The sequence below is a fragment of the Osmia lignaria genome, chromosome 15 (assembly GCF_051020975.1).
Source record: "Osmia lignaria lignaria isolate PbOS001 chromosome 15, iyOsmLign1, whole genome shotgun sequence".
In the NCBI taxonomy this organism is placed as follows: Eukaryota; Metazoa; Arthropoda; class Insecta; order Hymenoptera; family Megachilidae; genus Osmia; species Osmia lignaria.
Window position 1 is genome coordinate 6,955,482 of NC_135046.1, and position 17,293 is coordinate 6,972,774.

A 17,293-nucleotide genomic window follows, 5' to 3' on the forward strand; every position below is an offset into this window, starting at 1 on the left:
TTTTCTAAAAAAAAATATATTATTCGTGATTTATATATAAGACTAATAAAGAATTAAATAATAAAAAATATTTCTTACTTAGCTTTATTTTATTTTAAGTATTTTAGTGTATATTTTGACATTATATTATATTAATATTATTGTATTTTGTTCACTCTTCATTGATATTTATGTTCAATCTTCAAATAGTTAATCATCATCGTGCTCTTAATTCTTCATTATTCTTAAGAATATTTTCGATATATTTTAATTTATCATAGGGGATTATAATAATTTATTAATTTTATAAATATTTCAAGACATTTGAAATCAGTAAATTTAAAAACCAATTCAACTTATACATAATTTAGTATATTATTTAACATTTTAATACCGTGGGTCAATATTTTATCGTAGGGTAGGTTTGTAGAAATTTCATATTTAATTAACAATTCCATGGGTCATCGAACCTATCCAATTTCAAATTTAACTTCCTTTCCATAAGTACTATGTTTTGAAATATTTCTTTTTAATAGTTCAACGTGTTTAAACTTTATGTTTAATCCTTCAGTACTTCACATTTTTTAAGAGTAAATTATTTCAAAATTTGAAATGATGTAATATAAAGTGAAAGCGTAAGGGAGGAGAACCAGGAAAGAATAATTAATAAGGAAAGAATTTACTTGGAATACTTTTCGCTGCATCGGTGCATCCGTGCATCGGTGCATTTAATAGGAGAATAATTGGGATGGCATGTGCAAGATACAGTTCCACGTGAGGTGCAACGAGTGAAACAATGGTGTACAATGAGCTCACAAGTAAAGATAATTTCCGTCAAGGAAACTTTTAAAGCATCTCTAGACAAATAATCGCTTTTGTGCAACCGCGGGCCTGTTTAAGCTCTATGCAAACTCGCAATAACAACTGTTAGATCATTCTGCTTACTATTTGCCAGGTGCAAATTCTAGATACCTAACTGTCTTCTATTCGACTATCAACGTTACAATGTATCTTCGATGAAAAACTGTTTCTTTCTTTTAGTCTTAATTCATTGGTTTATTCTGATGAAATTCAAATTCATTACTTTTTAAGAATTAAGGACATTTTACAGCACTTTCAATTTTAAACCTTGAGTTATAGAAAAAATTGTTTTCTATTACTTTTTATGTATCTTCTTATTTTATTTTTATAGAGTATTTGGAGAGTTTTAGAGTACGATTTTAATTTTACACTTTAATTAACAGGGGTGTGTAAATTTCTCAATTGCTTAAGTCTCTTTTTTGTTTTTCATGTCTTGTCTTACGTGTAAAGTATACTTGTTCGCAATGGAAAGGAAGATTTCACTGTTTTCTCTGACAAGTGTTGAAATAATTTGCCTCCAGAATTTTGTATCTTTTACCAAATTACCCAGGTCGTAATGTGCAATTGCTGTTCATCATTCAAAGAACGTAAGACATTATTAGCCTTTCACATCGACTAATACTCTCAAGGAGAATCTGTTTAATGTTTCGTAACATGTCTGTTCATTCTATCTGCAAACCTATCACATGTTATTGCATACTATCTGCCTCTGTTACATCTTCATTCGTTAAAAATGTAGCTTCCTTCAAGAAAACTATCAATTAATATAAAAACAAGCTTCGTTTTATTACTTGTTTCAATCAATCATTCAATTAACTCTGGCTGCCGCTTTTATGATTTCAATTTAAAACGCCTGTTCAGTAGGTTTTTTATTATTTCACATGTTAAGAAATTAACGATTCAATGAAACTTTTAAATCACTTGTTTGAATGTCTGGTATATATTTTAGTTTGATATATAAAATATCATTTTTTTTTATTGCATCAGGTACCTGAAGTTTCATAATTTTTTTTTTTCAAAATTAATCAAAATAATAAGTCTCCTGTATCGCTTTTTAGGCTGTTGCCATCATTAATTTCATTAATGGACCTACGTTAATTTTCGGAGTTGGCACGATACAATTTGCTAAATGACCTACACATTATTTCTCAAGATATTATCGTCATTAATTTGTCGAGGCATTAATTAATCTTTATCATATCAGTATGATCAAGATAATTAAACAATTTGCATTTTTCTATTTTGAATATTTTTTTCAACTATACTGAATTTTATTGGATATCTTGTATCAATTCTTCAATGTGTCATCACGATCAACTCAGTTGAACGATCTATGCACTTTTATTCTTCAAGTCTCCTATTTCAATTTTACCAGCAATCGTTGTACAAATGTTCAAATTAATAATCACGATCAATTTTCCCTTAAATAGAATTTTGAAAAAATGATTTTGTTTAAATATTCGTAACATACCTTCCTGCCTATCAGGCCGAGGTTGAATAACAAGAACGGTGTCCACATCACGTAACGCTATCGTGCCCTGAACGAATAATCTACACATCAACGTGCTCTGCCGAGAGTGCAAATAAAATATTTGGCTAGGTGCTCGGAAGAAGGAGGGGTGGTGGTATCCCAACGATCTGTTGTCTCTTCCCTACGACTCGTCCTCGTGGAATCGCAAACTTTAGTCAGTGAATTCGAGGCCACCATGCGGTATACAACTGAGTCTAACATTAAAAACAACGCGCACATCTTAACACTTTGTCGTTTAACAATGAATCCGTCTATCGTTCGTTCTTTATCATACACATCAGTGAAAAAAATCATTTTATCGACAGTCATTCTTTGAACAATTTCAATACAGTGATTTCTCTGTGAAATTTCTCTGTTACAATCGAAAATCTCAAATAACTTTAGAACGTTTTAATGTTGTTTACGACACCCCGTATTCTGATTGCCTCGCGAGTGTAATTGACCAGAGGCAATAATTGTTCAAGGAACAGGCGACCTCGGGGCTCCAAATGTCTCTACAAAGATACTGACCGATGTTGAAATCTCAAACAGGATCGTGCGCTACCGATTTCACAACTTGAACCATTTCCAAACGGGATCGCGATCGGTCATTGATTGTCGCGTGACAAACAATCACGATACCATTCGTCGATTCGTCGTTAGTGTCTTACCTCTCTGGGGAATGAAATGTAAATTTCCGTGGGACGTGTTTACATTTAAACGAACCGTAATCTCGGATACGTTGTTCAAGGTGATCAGAGAAATTACGCGTAAACCGATTTCGCGAGATCGGCCGAAGACTCGCGGTTCCTCGAGATTCACACGGGAAACTTGCGCGAATTCATGGTCTGTGATAAGATAAAGTGCATAGGAAGAGAAGAGGAACTTGGTGGACTTGTGTGTGTCCTTGTGCAACTTTGGATCTGGCCTTCGTGCAGTATGGTTCAGTGTCAAGCTAATACGAATGGATGACTTTTGTACTTTCCGGAAGTACATAATTCCTGCTATATTTTGCACGATGACATAATCGGTTGGAATTTTGATTAAATGATCGTTTAGAATGTTGATAAGCAGGGACTCTACTTCTTAAATAATTATCGAATTTGGAACTTGCGATTCAATTTTAGAGATATTGTCATTGTTATTGTTGACATGTCTAGACTTAATTATTTTTATTATAATATCTATAATTTTAAATAGATCTGATCAATTTCTTAATATTTCACAAGCTTATTGAACTTTATCACACCTGACTAGACTTTGCTAGAGATCCTTGCGTTTAATTTCAATTTACTAAGAGACTAGTATTTCTAGTTCTCAGGGCATCATCATTAAGTTCTTTGCAATTAACCTCTTCAACTCTATTAATATTAACTTTAAAAATAGAATTATGCAAAAAAATCAAAAACCCCATATTAGTATTCCAACCTTCCTTTAATGTCCACAGGATATAATCGTACTTTTTTATTAACCTTCTCAGCTACTTTAATGTCCAAGATATAATTATAGAAAAAAAGAAATCTGCATATATTATTCTCTCGTGCTTCTGTGTTTATGTTTCTATCATTTTTGCTGATTAAGTGCAGTTACAAAAAACAAATCGACATCGCAATTTCAGTGATAAATTGGAACTAAAACTAAAAAGTTCACACCTTTGTGCATCTGTGACATTCTAATCAGTGTTAAACAGTGTTTAAAGAATCAAATGCTCGAATTATGTGAGAAACTGTTCTGCACTCTAACTTTGATCACGTGAATGTCATCAAAGAAACATGGAAATCGGGATCACCTTGCACACGTTTTTATGGTAGGTACTCTAAGTGTATCTTGATCGATTTACGAACATGCTCCTCTCATCGTGTTTTTCAATATTCAACGGAACTGTTAACCCTCATGAATATTTATAAGCACGCGTTATAGCCTGTCACTCTTCCTCAACGTTTCCTGCACTAACAGCATCATCGTCGTTGAGGAACTCGTTTTAATGACATTGAACAGGGACGTTCAACCTCTTCGTATTTTGAAATCTTAATGTTTTTTTAATTAATTATATGCATCGGGATGTATTGCCAATTCTATTCGAGACACTATAATATATATTAATTTTGTTGCATCAAATGATACGTCAAGACACTCGTGACTAATGACGCATCGTTTGCGTCTTACGTTATCTCTGGTAAAAAAAAAAAATTCTATACTCAGAAAATATGGTATAAATGGTAGGATTCTTTTCTAGGATCTTCTGAAGAAGGTCTCAACAATGTGGAAGAGGATTGAAGGATCTTGCGCGAAGTGAGATTCTGCTTCAAGAATGGGATGCAAGCCCAGCATGTTGGAGTGCATGGGGGACAAAAGGGACACGGATAAGAGGAAACAATCAGATTCGTTGGATCAAGGATCTCTAGTCGACATAGGTAATTTCACGTTTCTCTTCAAGGACTTGCAACTATAGTGTGCGCTCTGTACCCGTGGATCTTGAACTATTTAGAATTATCTGACATCTTATTTCAAGTTTTACTTTTTTGTTATTTTTGTTCGTTATACTTGTACTTTGAAACAATGACTGTGCTGTACTTTAATTTTTTATTTTCTAATTAAATTCACTCTTACAAGTTTCTATAACCGACTTCTATCAACCATAAATTTTGTTAGATCAAATCACTTTCAATTTCAAGATGAAAGAGTGGCTGCCATAAAATTTCATTACTTTTTTTATTAAATTAATTATTTTAAGTTCAATCGTTAACTTTTGCCAAATTAAATCATTTTTTCAATAGTTTTATCAATTTCATGGGGATAGAATCATGGGGCTAGAAGGACGTCTCCGACTACGAGGGCGTATACAATCGATCAACAAAAATAATTTGCAATGTGCTGAGGGCATTTCTGCGTCATTGATGCGTACGCCTTTCGCAAAAGTATACCTCGAGCGAATGGCGATTCGCCTTGACCTAGTCTCTACATTGACCACACCGTATTCTTGTCTGGAAGCTAAGATCGAGATGAGAATTAATCAGCCTCGGTACATGGTTTCACAAAGCTGTTTGCACCGTTTTCTTAACTTTCGACAAGGAGGGAGGGTCAAACTTCTGTCGTAAATCATTGTCATTCAGTGACTGTAGCGTTAGAAATGGGCTACCATTAGAGATCCATTTGAATTTGTCTGCGTATTCTTAAACAGGGCACAGAGACAGAGAAGTGTTTGCTTTGTCTATTTTTTAATTGAATAATTGCTTAAAAATAAAATTGAAAACGTAATCATTGGAGGTGTTACACACCAGCCATTTTCGATTTTCAACTCAAAAAACATTTTCAAAAGGGCACAGTATTATCGGCAATATTCTACTTCAACCTCACCTCAATTGTACTTTATCACACTCTCTTCTTATTTCTACATTTTTTACTTCTTAAACACAAATGTATTAACATCACAATTCAACTCGAAACAAAAAACTCAACGACATTGCGCATATTTCCTTTTCAATTATTATTTCTCATAAATACATGACATTCAATATAATTTCAACACTTCATTCTTTTTTTTTTTAATTCTCGCATCGCATTAAAAGCATCTCGGTTTAAATGTCTTTTGAAAGGAATATAATTTGCCATTCAACGAGTTTATTGGTAAGCAAGAATGCCACGGGCACAAGGGTACAATGCCGAAACGCTATATTGATTCTTTGATAAGGCCACGGTATGTTTGGGTCGATGGTTATGAATGCAAATCAGACACAGATAATGCCGGATGGCAATTCCATTCGGACCTTCGCGAACGTGCAAGCAAATTAGTTGCTCAATTCGATTCGTTATTCCTCCTGCGTCCACCATTCTCAATAACAGTAACAATTGAAATTCTGCAATATTGTGAATCGACAATTTTTATGACGATTGTTGCTTGAAAATTTAACCAGTGGACAGAACACAGTGATTATTTACATGTTTAAGAGAAAATCGTGCTTTCAGGGTAGAAAATACATAGAAAAGAAAAATGTTAGTGTTTTCAATGCTTTGCTTGTCTTACTTCGCTGCTATGCTTTTATTATTGCAATAGTTCCAAGCGTGATTCAAGGAGCAGAAATTAGAATATTTGTAGCTCACACTTACAAAAGCTTTATATCTTATGCTTCGTTTAATGTTTCATTTTTCTATTCATTAGCAAGACTGAACGGTATAAAGCTTTATACATGGAGCTGATCAATATAAAGTATGCTACGCTCATTGAATAAGATAAATGCAAATACAGCATAGGGAAACATTTTATATAAAAGTGACACATAATTGTTATTGCGATTAGAAAATATATACTTGACTCAATTTAATTATTGAATTTGTATAACCATTCCTCATCCTTATGCAAGTACATTTTTATACAAAATTTTCTATTTTTAATATTGATCCTTAATGATCTTGTAATTACTTCATTGTAAAATCGTGTAATTTATTCAGAACGAAGAGAAAAATGTTGGTGAATCTATAATCGTTCAATAATTTCTTCCAAGTATTCAAGTATTTCATTTTCTAATGATCCATATGAATTAAGCAGAATATTTCTAGATATATTGCAACACCATTTTTATTTCTATGCAACAACAGTCCATTAGCGGGCACCTTTGATCTCAAACACAAGTTTCATTAACCTTATTCTTATCAACTGATTCAACAAGCAGTTTACTACAAAATTACACATTCTACAGGCAATTCAAAACAAAATTCTGAACTATGATCAACAATTACTAACATATCTTGAATCCTGAAACAATGAACAAGTTCTCAAATTCCAAATACACTTCACTGCTAGACAAAGCCAATCATCTTTAAGTAACATTTATTCAAACAAACAAGCAGAAATATTTCAATCAAGTATTTTTAACAGCCATAAAAACATTGTTACTAAGAGTACATTAATTTTCAGTAATTCTTCCTGAATAAAATATTTTTTATTGAACTACTGTTACTTCCGTCACCTTTTTCTTATCAACACTAATTGCTGAATTTTATTCTATATTAAGCTTTTACTAATTCTGCCTCGTTAAGATTTTTTTACAGCTATTACAATTCACTGCTGGCTAAAAAAAATTATTTGCATTCAAATCAATTTATCACTATTAATTACTGATTTTTTTTTCGCACAAAACTTCTTTCAAACAGGTTCGTATTTAATAAACGTGTACGGCTATTGTACAGTGGAGTTTCTCCGACCACCCTGAGGCCACTCACTTCGCGAGTAGAATTTCAATCCGAAGAATTTACTTGTACTGGTCAGTCGTTGTCTTTGAGTCGCTTGCTACGCGTCGTACACGCTTCGAACGCGCCGATTCTTTTCTTCACGCGTGCTTCTACCAGTGATTTCAATGCTTGGATACGCGTGTCACTCGCCTAGAGAGCCGATTAGTCTTGTTTTTTTTTGAAAGTGATTCGAATCATTGACATGGACGAAGTGATTAGAAAAATTGTATTAGGTCGAAATACAGACGATTTCGAAAGACTTGCTAAAGTGTATCGACAGTCTGATTTTGTGTTATGGTACGGTGAAAGTTTCTTTCCTTTGATCTCCGATGTGAACGATCGAGAAGTGACGGTGGTATCGATTTGCTAATTTTTTGTTTTGAATCTGATTTTAGGAAATCTTTTACTAAATAATTACTAAATACTGTACTCTAGGGGTTGATAATTTTTTTTTTAATATTTCTATTAACATTCTGAAGCTCTGACTTGTCTAAACAAAGTTTCTACAAAATTTTTTATGCTTATTGTTCTATTAATTGCAAGTACATTTTAATGAATAATTAATATAGATTCTGAGTAAAGTGAAAGCACGATAAACATAATTTCAATGTGCATCTACGATATTGTGAAGTTATCAAGTTATAAATTCATATGGCATCTCCTTCGAATGAATATTTCTTCGCAAATGACAATGAAGAAACTCTGGATGACTTATTATTTAACATCGGTATGTAAACATCACATTAAACCATTAAAATAAACTTTTTATCAATTTCTTCCCTTTTTGGTGATTAATAAAAAAAATACTCTATGTATAATTTCGAATATTTTATCTAAATTTTCAGAATTTATTTTTAAAACTGTGGTAGTTTCATAAGATCCACAATTATTTTATCTTCTTGATTTCTCTTTTCTACTTCCAAATAAAAAAAAAAACACATGCTCATTCGAATAATGAAGGTGTTTGCTTTTACTAAACATCGTGGGCCGCTACGTTCAAGCGTAAAAAAATGCAATAATAAGTTGATTACCAGGGACACGAAGAGGGCAGAACTGGAAATTGACACTGAAACGATTGGTCGTAAATGCCGGTTGCAGAATCAAGCACACTTCTCCAGAGACACTATACTGTATACATACACATTTTGGTTAAAATAGTCTTATTTTTTTCCAACAGAGTTGCTCGCTATGTCCAATTGAGGTGCCCTACTTTCGGTCAATTATCTTTTAAAACTCTGATCCATTCGAATCACACGGTAAATGCTGAATAATCTTACCGTAAAAGGTGAAGATAAGTTTTTACATTCGACCTCGCTCACCCACCCTTGTACAGCTTAATCATTTTTATGATATCACTTGATCCATTCCATCCACACCAATTATCCAATTAAAGGCATCGGTAAACAAACAATTGATTCATCACGTAAAAATTCTATACAATTAATGGTTATGCAGGGACACATCTGATAAATTGTTTTAACGAGTTCGTTCAAAAATAGAAATTGAAAATAACCATTATTTCGCAACCTAGTTTTAATTAAACCAATGACACACAATTTTCTCATGGTAATTCGTACGTAATCTGATTGTTAACAAGGCTTATTGCAATTCAAGATGTTAATTACTTGATTAATCATTGAATTGATTGATAAAAAGCTTGGTCAATGAAAACAACATACGAGGAGTGCATAGTTTTAAAAATATCTATGTGCAAATCATTGTAACATTAAATTCTTTTTCTCTTCAAGAAAAATCGGAATACGACATTTTGGAAAAGCCACCGTTTAAAGACGTCTCAACTGGAGATGAAGATGCGGATTATTCTATGGTGGTAAGTAGAACTGTTTGTCTTATTTTTTATAATTTTTAATTTTCATTTTAATACTCAATAAACTGTGCTGTTTATTCGTCAAATCAACAAAATCATTAAATACACATTGTGATAATGAAGCCGGTATCCTGATTTTTATTGTAATATTGTATAGAATGCAATACTGTAACGATAAATGACGTTAAAATATTTTTGCTGTGTCGATATCTCCATTGCTCCAATCAGAGATAACATCGAACAAAATGTTCCACTTCTTATTTTTAATAATCAACAAGTGGCAATTGAATCTACGCATTTGTTACTACATACTACTTCTTATAAGATTATGTTATTGTGTCATAGTCATATGATTTCTGTATAAAATAATATATGTGTAATTGTAACTATCTACTAACAGTAAGTCATGTCTTCCTAAACTTCCTTTCATCATTTCCTTTTATTTTACAATCTTTTCTGTATCGTCTTTTATATTATTGAAATCTACTCTCTATTCTTTTGCTTTAACTGATTTTCAAAACCGTGGCTTTTAACTATTTCTATCTAAACTGTAGCCACTGTCACCCCACATTTCTTGTATTTTTTTTTTTTAATGCAATCGAAATGTTTTCAAGTATATTTTCAATATATAAAAGCTCTTATAAAAGCAATATATAAAATGGTTAATGTTTAATTTTTATCAATATTATGTTGTATACATTTCACGCGTATAGATCAGAAAGGGTTGTAAAAATTTCTATCAAATTCAAAGTCCCTTTATCGATTACTAAGGACAAGAGAAGGGGAAAATACATGGGATATCGTGTAGCAGCAGGTGAAAAAGAAATTGGTAAAAAATTGAAACACAAACTCTCCCATATCAGACTTTCCTTTCTCACGAGGCTTCAACCAGCAATTAACCCTTTCCTGCAATAACGTGATCGGCTTTTGTTCGAAACACCTGTTTAATACGCAGAATGTCGCGTGTTCTCGTGAAAATTACATCAAACATTCTCATGGAACTTTCAAAGGGTGAAACAAAACATCGCCGCGTACGATACGACAAACTAACAGCCTCTTAAATATTTCATTAACACATTAAGCTTCGATTGCCAAGCATTGAATGCATCGCGTGAATTATTAATGCGCCTAGCCCTTTCCTCTCTCGCAATGCACAGTCGTTGGTCCGAGCTTCTCGTGCTGCTACGTCGAAAGCTCCTCCATAGGCAGGGTATAAGCTGTCTATAGATGAGCTATAGACAATCAATAGCAGCCAGGAAAGCCGAACAAGCTGACAGTTGGAACTGACATCTTGCACAATCTCGTCATGAAACGAAAGGGGTCTCAGGATGAGAGATCCTTTGCTCTGCTTTCGAAAGAACCTTGGAATCGCACAGGTATTTACGTGGTATTTTTTTCGAAATAACCAGCACGTGTTTCTCTTTCGCAAGAACTTGAAGGCTCGAGGATTAGTGTTTCTTTTTGAAGAATTTGTGATGTAAGGTGTTGATTGAGCGCTTTTTCTTGTAATAGAAACATCGAAGGTGATGTTTTCTTTTTGATACGGGAGAAATTCTGTAATGCCACGTGTTGTAATCGAGCTTTTTTTTTTCGACAAGAACTTTTAAATTGCATTTTTTCGGGGAACTTATCTCTGTTTGGTTTAATCGTTTTTTGTCGAGCGTGTTAAATGCGGCACCAGTTCAGTCTGTAGAACTTTAAGGGGATAATTTGTCCGTCTGGAAACTTTGTCACGGTTCGGGGCAGCAGTTCTTTCGGCAACAATTATCGAGCGTTTAGGAAAAGGGGTAATTTTTTAATCTTTTTAGTAGCACTCCGATTTGGTATGAACTATTGTACCCTCAGTTGTGTCGCGTATACTTTCAATTTCATTGGGGCTTCGTTGATTACACATCTTATTATGGATCCTGCGAATATAACGTCTAAGAAGTGATATCGTTATAAAAAAATTCTGATATACAATCATTTATTTATAATCGATTGTCCGTTACGTGCACTCATTTTATCTATCGGCTGTTTATACAATACACTATCGATAATTTGCACCGAAGACGCTTTAGTTCTCCGGAGAAGTTTCCTTATCAAAGATAGACGTGCTTCTGGCTCCCCTGATAGTGCAAAAAAGGATAATCTCGATGACGACGGGCTCAGTATCGCGATGAACGTTTTCTGTGAACGTGTTTTTCAATCTGATTTTCTCTAACAGTACCGTCATCCTTCAAAATCATCAATATCATTTCTTTTCAACGGTGAAAGTGAATATTGTAAACGAACGAGGACACTTGGCCAATCGAACTTTGACCACTGAAGTATTCCAAAAAATTCCAGACTCGATGTAATTGGTTGATTTTTTATTGAATTATGGGTTGTTCATCGTTGCGTGTTGATCAGTGGTTCGTTTAATTAACGTTTTCACGGACGAGAATGAACGAGACAAGGCGATCGACACAGATGGCGATCTACGTTTGTCGATCGGTCAACGATACGGAGATCCATAGAGAGCCGTCTAGATCTTGGTACAGATGGATCTTTGATGCACTATGTGGCAGGGTGGAGAAAAAATGGGATGCGAACAAAAGCAGAATATTGAGCGTGAACGAAATGCCTCCGTCTCTTGTGCCACCACCAGATGCAACTAAGGTATTTCAGAAAAGCTGTGTGGAAAAAATTGGTCAAATTTTACACGATAATGAATACTAATAATTGAGTTACTTTTTTAGAGTTCATAGGTATTGTTTCTTTGTCAATTGTTCTTGTTCTGGGCGAAATAAATGATAGATCGATCTGGAATTACTTTTATTGCGGTCAAGGGGATGTACATGTTCAATCTTGTGTATTACAGAGAATTCTTAGAGTTTTTCATTTGTTAATGATATAGCAAAAAATATTAATTTGTTCTTTTTTGTAGGAATAAATTATAGAATCGTTCAAGAATATTTCAATTATTGAGATATACAATTGTTCACAAAATTTATTCTATTTATGCATTTAGTAAATATGTTCTTTTCTATTTTGCAAAAATAAATGATAGAATCGTTCAAGAATTATTTTATTGCAATTCTGGAGATATACAATGTTTCTTTTTGATTTTAATATACAATAATTTATGTAATTTACAAGAAGAGTACCTCTCTGAAATGTTACTTCATTTTTCATCATTGCACACGCGTGTTCCGTGTTCAAGACACGATTATAAACACACCTGAAAACGAGTCGAAAAATTTCAACAATCGTTTCGCGGTATCGTTTAGGAGTATCGTATCCCGTACTTGGAACGTTTCGTGCGCTCAGAATAAAAATTTGAATTTGGATAAACAGACGAGAGATACTTTGTTTCTATTATTCAAAAAAAAAAAAAATTCATTGTAAATGGGAATCATTAGAGAAATATCAAGTAATCGAACTTTGTTTCATCCTCTCCTGTATTAAAACGATCAACTTCGTTTTCTTGCATACTTCTCGACTCTGTTTTCCATGAGTGTAACATGTATAGGTTACGCCAGAATTCCATTAAAAATCAAGCAGCACATAACCAATACGAATGAAAAGCGTCGAATCTTATAATGGAAACAATGAAAAATTAAAGGAATCACCGCGTGAACGACGGAGGGCTAAAGTTTACAAAGAACTCGAGTCGAGAACTAATATTAACAACACTATAAAACCAGTACGTCCGTACAATTAGGTGGACGTTTGTCCGTTCCGCTGAACTATTTGCCACTGTGTTTAATTAATTAAACAATCAAAATCAATATTCTTGATCTCTTTTATTTATATTGCTTTTTTTTCCTGCCTGTTCCAGAAAGGGCCCCAAGATATTGAAACATATCCTTTAACGAACAGTGTTCCTAATATCATAAAGGTGAGCAGTTTTATGTAATTTATCGTTTAAGAAAGTTGCTTCGGTTCTATCTATCTATTGCAATTAAATGACCGGCAGATAACGGTGTGTTTACATTGCACGATTAATCGAACGATCGGGCTTACACAAGACAATGATTGATTTACCTCGAATCGCATTCCTCGAACGTGTCAGATATTACTGGTCTTCCCCAAAGATGATCAGCAGATGGACATTCTTGCCACCACTTCGAGAAGGTTGGGATGGAGCGTGTCGGTGGCGAAAGATGCGGAAAAAGCGGTCGAATATTTCCAAGATCGAAATCACGAGCTAGTGATCATCGATCACCGGGGGCAGCGTGCCGCGGAGGCCAATGCAGTTTGTAGGTATGCCAGAATTTTAAGCACCGTTTAAATTATTAATTTACATTTTCAAATAATCACTCGACGTTTCATTCATTTCAGGGCGATTAGGTCTAGTCCAGTTTATCGTAATACCGTTATCATAGCTCTTGTAAAAAAATCGTAAGTTCAAATTCTTTCGTTCCATCGTATTCAATCTTCACGTATGATAAATTCACACGAATTTCCGTAGGTTTCTTATGCATGCTGAGAAAGATAAAATCGTGTCATTGGATTTGTTAGAAACAGGGTTCACCAAAGTAAGTTTTTATTTTTGTATATTTTTAACTAAACTATTTTTATCATCGAAGATCATGGATTTTAAAAAGCCAAATCTCTTTACGTTACTGCACGATTATAGCAGATTAGATAATGGATTTTTTTGGACTTTATTTCAGGCTTTAATGGAGTGCTCTCATGAGGGTATATTAATTAACGAATTAGTGGGAATCTATACAAATGGATTGCTACCAAGAACACAACTCGCTGCTGCTGATGCTTTGTATTTGGCTCTTGACAGATGCCACGATATGGTACAAGTGACAAACGATAAACACATTGTACAGGTAATGTGAGTAACTCTTGTATCATCCACACGTAATCAACAGATGCCCGTACTCCTCTTTCCCCTTTAATCAACCATTTTGATAATCAGTCTTACTCTATTATTTATTGCAGTATGTATGTATTTATAATTGTAATTTTCCCAAATATGGTTCTTTATATTCTCCTTTTTATTTGTTTATCTTAATACAGTTTGTTCTTTGTTTGTTGCAGTTTGTTAATAAAATTAGCGAGAAGTTGCTAGGCTATAAAGTCAGCGAAATGTTAGGAAAAAGCATCACTGAGATAGTGTTCTACGAGAATTTCGTTCTAATGGAGCAACAAATTAACAAAGGCCATGAATTCGAGGGGAATATGAACTGCAAGAGAAAAAATAATCAAATGATCACTATCAACTGCCGAGTAATACCTTTTAGTATTACTTTGAAGTAAGTTATATAAGGTTTAATATTTAATATGTAGTAAATAATATTTTGCACCTCTGAATCTGTTGAGTTTTTTTCCAGAAAACCAACTCATTACATATATGTGTACGATACTATGTACCTGTCAGAAAATATAGATCCATTGAGTCCAGTTATTAATCAAGTTCAACAACCTAGTTTCCCAAAACCGGCTGGTGTTGTGGTACAAAGGCGAACTTCTGATATGAAATCAGGCAACAGCGAGGGTAATTCTTTTAATTTTTTAACATATTACTTTGAATTTCTCTTGATTTATCTGAACTGTTCTGAACTAATGAAATAATTCGTTAAGTGCACTTTGAAATTTTGACGTGCACAGTTTACTTTATTTTGGTCAATTTCCACGGGAAGTTAGAAAGGACGCGATGAGATAACTGGAAACAAGGTTGATGGAGATTTTTAAGCTAGTCAGGGCTCTCTTGATATCGGTGGTATCGCTTCTATCAAAGTTGTAAATACGTCGAATAGGTTAAACATAAAAGTAGAGCACATCTGTCACGTTCCGTATGAATTTTTCTCCTTGTTTATCTCGAAATTGTTGATAATTTTGATATTTTTATAGGCCGCAGGCGGTCCAGTTTGCGCAAACTTCATAGTTTACAATTAGAAGCACCGATTACAAAAGTGATTATGCTTCTTTCAAATGCGATTACGGATTCAACATCCCCCGACATAGCAGCACAAATCGACAAGGTACACTACTCATTTCTTTCTTAAAAATTGCTTACTGTTTAACAAGAATTATTTAATATTTCAGGCAATAGAAATTCTCAAAACCACCGAACTATACGTGCCATATTTAAAGGAGGACAGAACCTACACTGACCCCGTAGCAACTGACCTCGTTGGGGCCTTGCTATCCGTAAGTGATTTCACCAATTAGTAGATTAAACGTTTTACATACCATTTTGAAAAATATCATCATTGAATAGTCACCGCGAAAACCATGGGAATCCAGAAGATCGTCGATAGAATCAGCACGATTATCTACATTCAGGAACGTTATTCAGACCCCGAATTCCTCTCGTATGCAGATCAAAGGTTTCAGGGGGCCTCAGGCGATCGCAGAAATATTAGACAAATGTTTGGAGTGGAGCTTCGATATTTTCAAACTAGAAATTCTGACGGAGAAAAGGTACACAAAAGAGTATGAATTCACCAGTTAAATAATTATTACATTTCCTTCTTTTGATAATTCATTTTTCAATTTATAGGCCACTTCTCTTCTTAGGAATGACAGTGATGAATTTGTATCGTGTACCGGCTAGGCTAGGCTGCGACGAGAAGATCATACAAAATTGGCTAACATTAATAGAGATGAATTATCAAGCTACTAATTGCTATCACAATTCTACCCATGCTGCGGACGTGTTGCAAGCTACTGCCAGGTTTATGCAATCCGAAAGACTCAAGCAGATTTTGGAACCTTTGGACGAAGTTGCGGTTCTGATTGCTGCTACTGCTCATGACATCGATCATCCGGGCAGATCAAGGTAATATTTCAATCAGTTTTGAAATATTTTTAAAGATACCTGAATATTAATATCTAAATTCGTTTTAGCCAATTTCTTTGCAACGCTGATTGCAAACTAGCGGTCCTCTATAATGATCTATCGGTACTTGAATCACACCACGCAGCCTTGACGTTTAAGTTAACTTTAGAAGACGATAATGTCAATATTTTCAAAGTGAGTCTTGCATGATGTTGCAGCTATCACTGTAAATCTTGATAATCATTTTCATCGGGCGTTGAATGAATTTTCATTGTTGTAGAACTTGGAAAGAGACACCTACAAAATGATTCGGCAGGTAGTGATCGATATGATCCTGGCTACTGAAATGACAAAACATTTCGAGCACCTGGCTAGATTCATGAATCTTTGCAGTTCAAGAATTGTGGTAGACAATCAAACAGATGTATGAATTATCCCTTTTATAACTAACAATCAACTATCTGATTTTTATTTATTTTTGTTTACGAATTCCTCGAAATTTATAGGCTTACTCGGATAACGTAGACATGTCAGTGGTATTGCAACCAGAAAATGTAGTGTTGGTGAAAAGAATGATGATCAAGTGTGCAGACGTGTCAAATCCAACACGACCGCTAAAATTTTGCGTAGAATGGGCCAGACGAATCGCCGAGGAGTATTTTAGTCAGGTAGCGTTTCCATTTAGTGATTCAACTGATTCTCCAAATACTTGGCACTCTTGGAAGTATCCCAGAGAGCTTTCACTTATTTGAACTCCGAAATTAAACTTTCTTCTTTAATTTTATGTTACGGTGAAACTATTTTTGAAATCCTCAGACTGACGAAGAAAAGAAGTTGAAACTACCAGTATTGATGCCAGTCTTCGACAGACAAACGTGCTCGATACCAAAATCACAAATCGGTTTTGTCGATTTCATCATCAATGATATGATCGAAGCGTGGGATGGTCAGTATGCACTTTTATTATTTTCTAAGTTTACATTTCCTTTGGAAAATACGATTCGTTTATCTTTCAGCATTTATCGATATGCCTGAGCTAGTGGGATACATGAGGCAGAATTACGAGAAATGGAAAGAATATAGCGTAAGAAATTTTTCTAAATAATCTATCATTTTTATTAAT

General features: G+C 34.1%; 1 protein-coding gene and 1 long non-coding RNA gene across 5 annotated transcripts in view; one reads left to right on the plus strand and one right to left on the minus strand.

The window, feature by feature from the left end:
• LOC117600505 (uncharacterized) lies at positions 1-2,436 on the minus strand. The gene is made up of 2 exons (XR_013063490.1): positions 2,312-2,436; positions 1-223 (listed from the first exon to the last, which is right to left on the minus strand). It is a non-coding gene; the product is annotated as an uncharacterized LOC117600505 (long non-coding RNA).
• Positions 199-17,293, plus strand: part of Pde8 (phosphodiesterase 8) — an 18,947-nt gene continuing 1,852 nt past the window's right edge. The window contains exons 1-18 of one of the 4 annotated variants that reach the window (XM_034316031.2): positions 199-4,764; positions 9,328-9,410; positions 13,210-13,269; positions 13,444-13,634; positions 13,713-13,772; positions 13,843-13,909; positions 14,048-14,215; positions 14,427-14,641; positions 14,720-14,883; positions 15,240-15,370; positions 15,435-15,539; positions 15,610-15,812; positions 15,892-16,170; positions 16,239-16,365; positions 16,451-16,594; positions 16,677-16,838; positions 16,987-17,116; positions 17,187-17,254. In XM_034316031.2, the coding sequence (XP_034171922.1) occupies positions 4,662-4,764; positions 9,328-9,410; positions 13,210-13,269; positions 13,444-13,634; positions 13,713-13,772; positions 13,843-13,909; positions 14,048-14,215; positions 14,427-14,641; positions 14,720-14,883; positions 15,240-15,370; positions 15,435-15,539; positions 15,610-15,812; positions 15,892-16,170; positions 16,239-16,365; positions 16,451-16,594; positions 16,677-16,838; positions 16,987-17,116; positions 17,187-17,254 (2,460 nt within the window). In that variant the 5' untranslated portion in view covers positions 199-4,661. Of the gene's footprint in view, positions 4,765-8,167; positions 8,307-9,327; positions 9,411-13,209; positions 13,270-13,443; positions 13,635-13,712; positions 13,773-13,842; positions 14,221-14,426; positions 14,642-14,719; positions 14,884-15,239; positions 15,371-15,434; positions 15,540-15,609; positions 15,813-15,891; positions 16,171-16,238; positions 16,366-16,450; positions 16,595-16,676; positions 16,839-16,986; positions 17,117-17,186; positions 17,255-17,293 lie in introns of those variants that run through there. The other 3 variants (XM_034316029.2, XM_034316030.2, XM_034316033.2) reach the window with 3 other exon arrangements.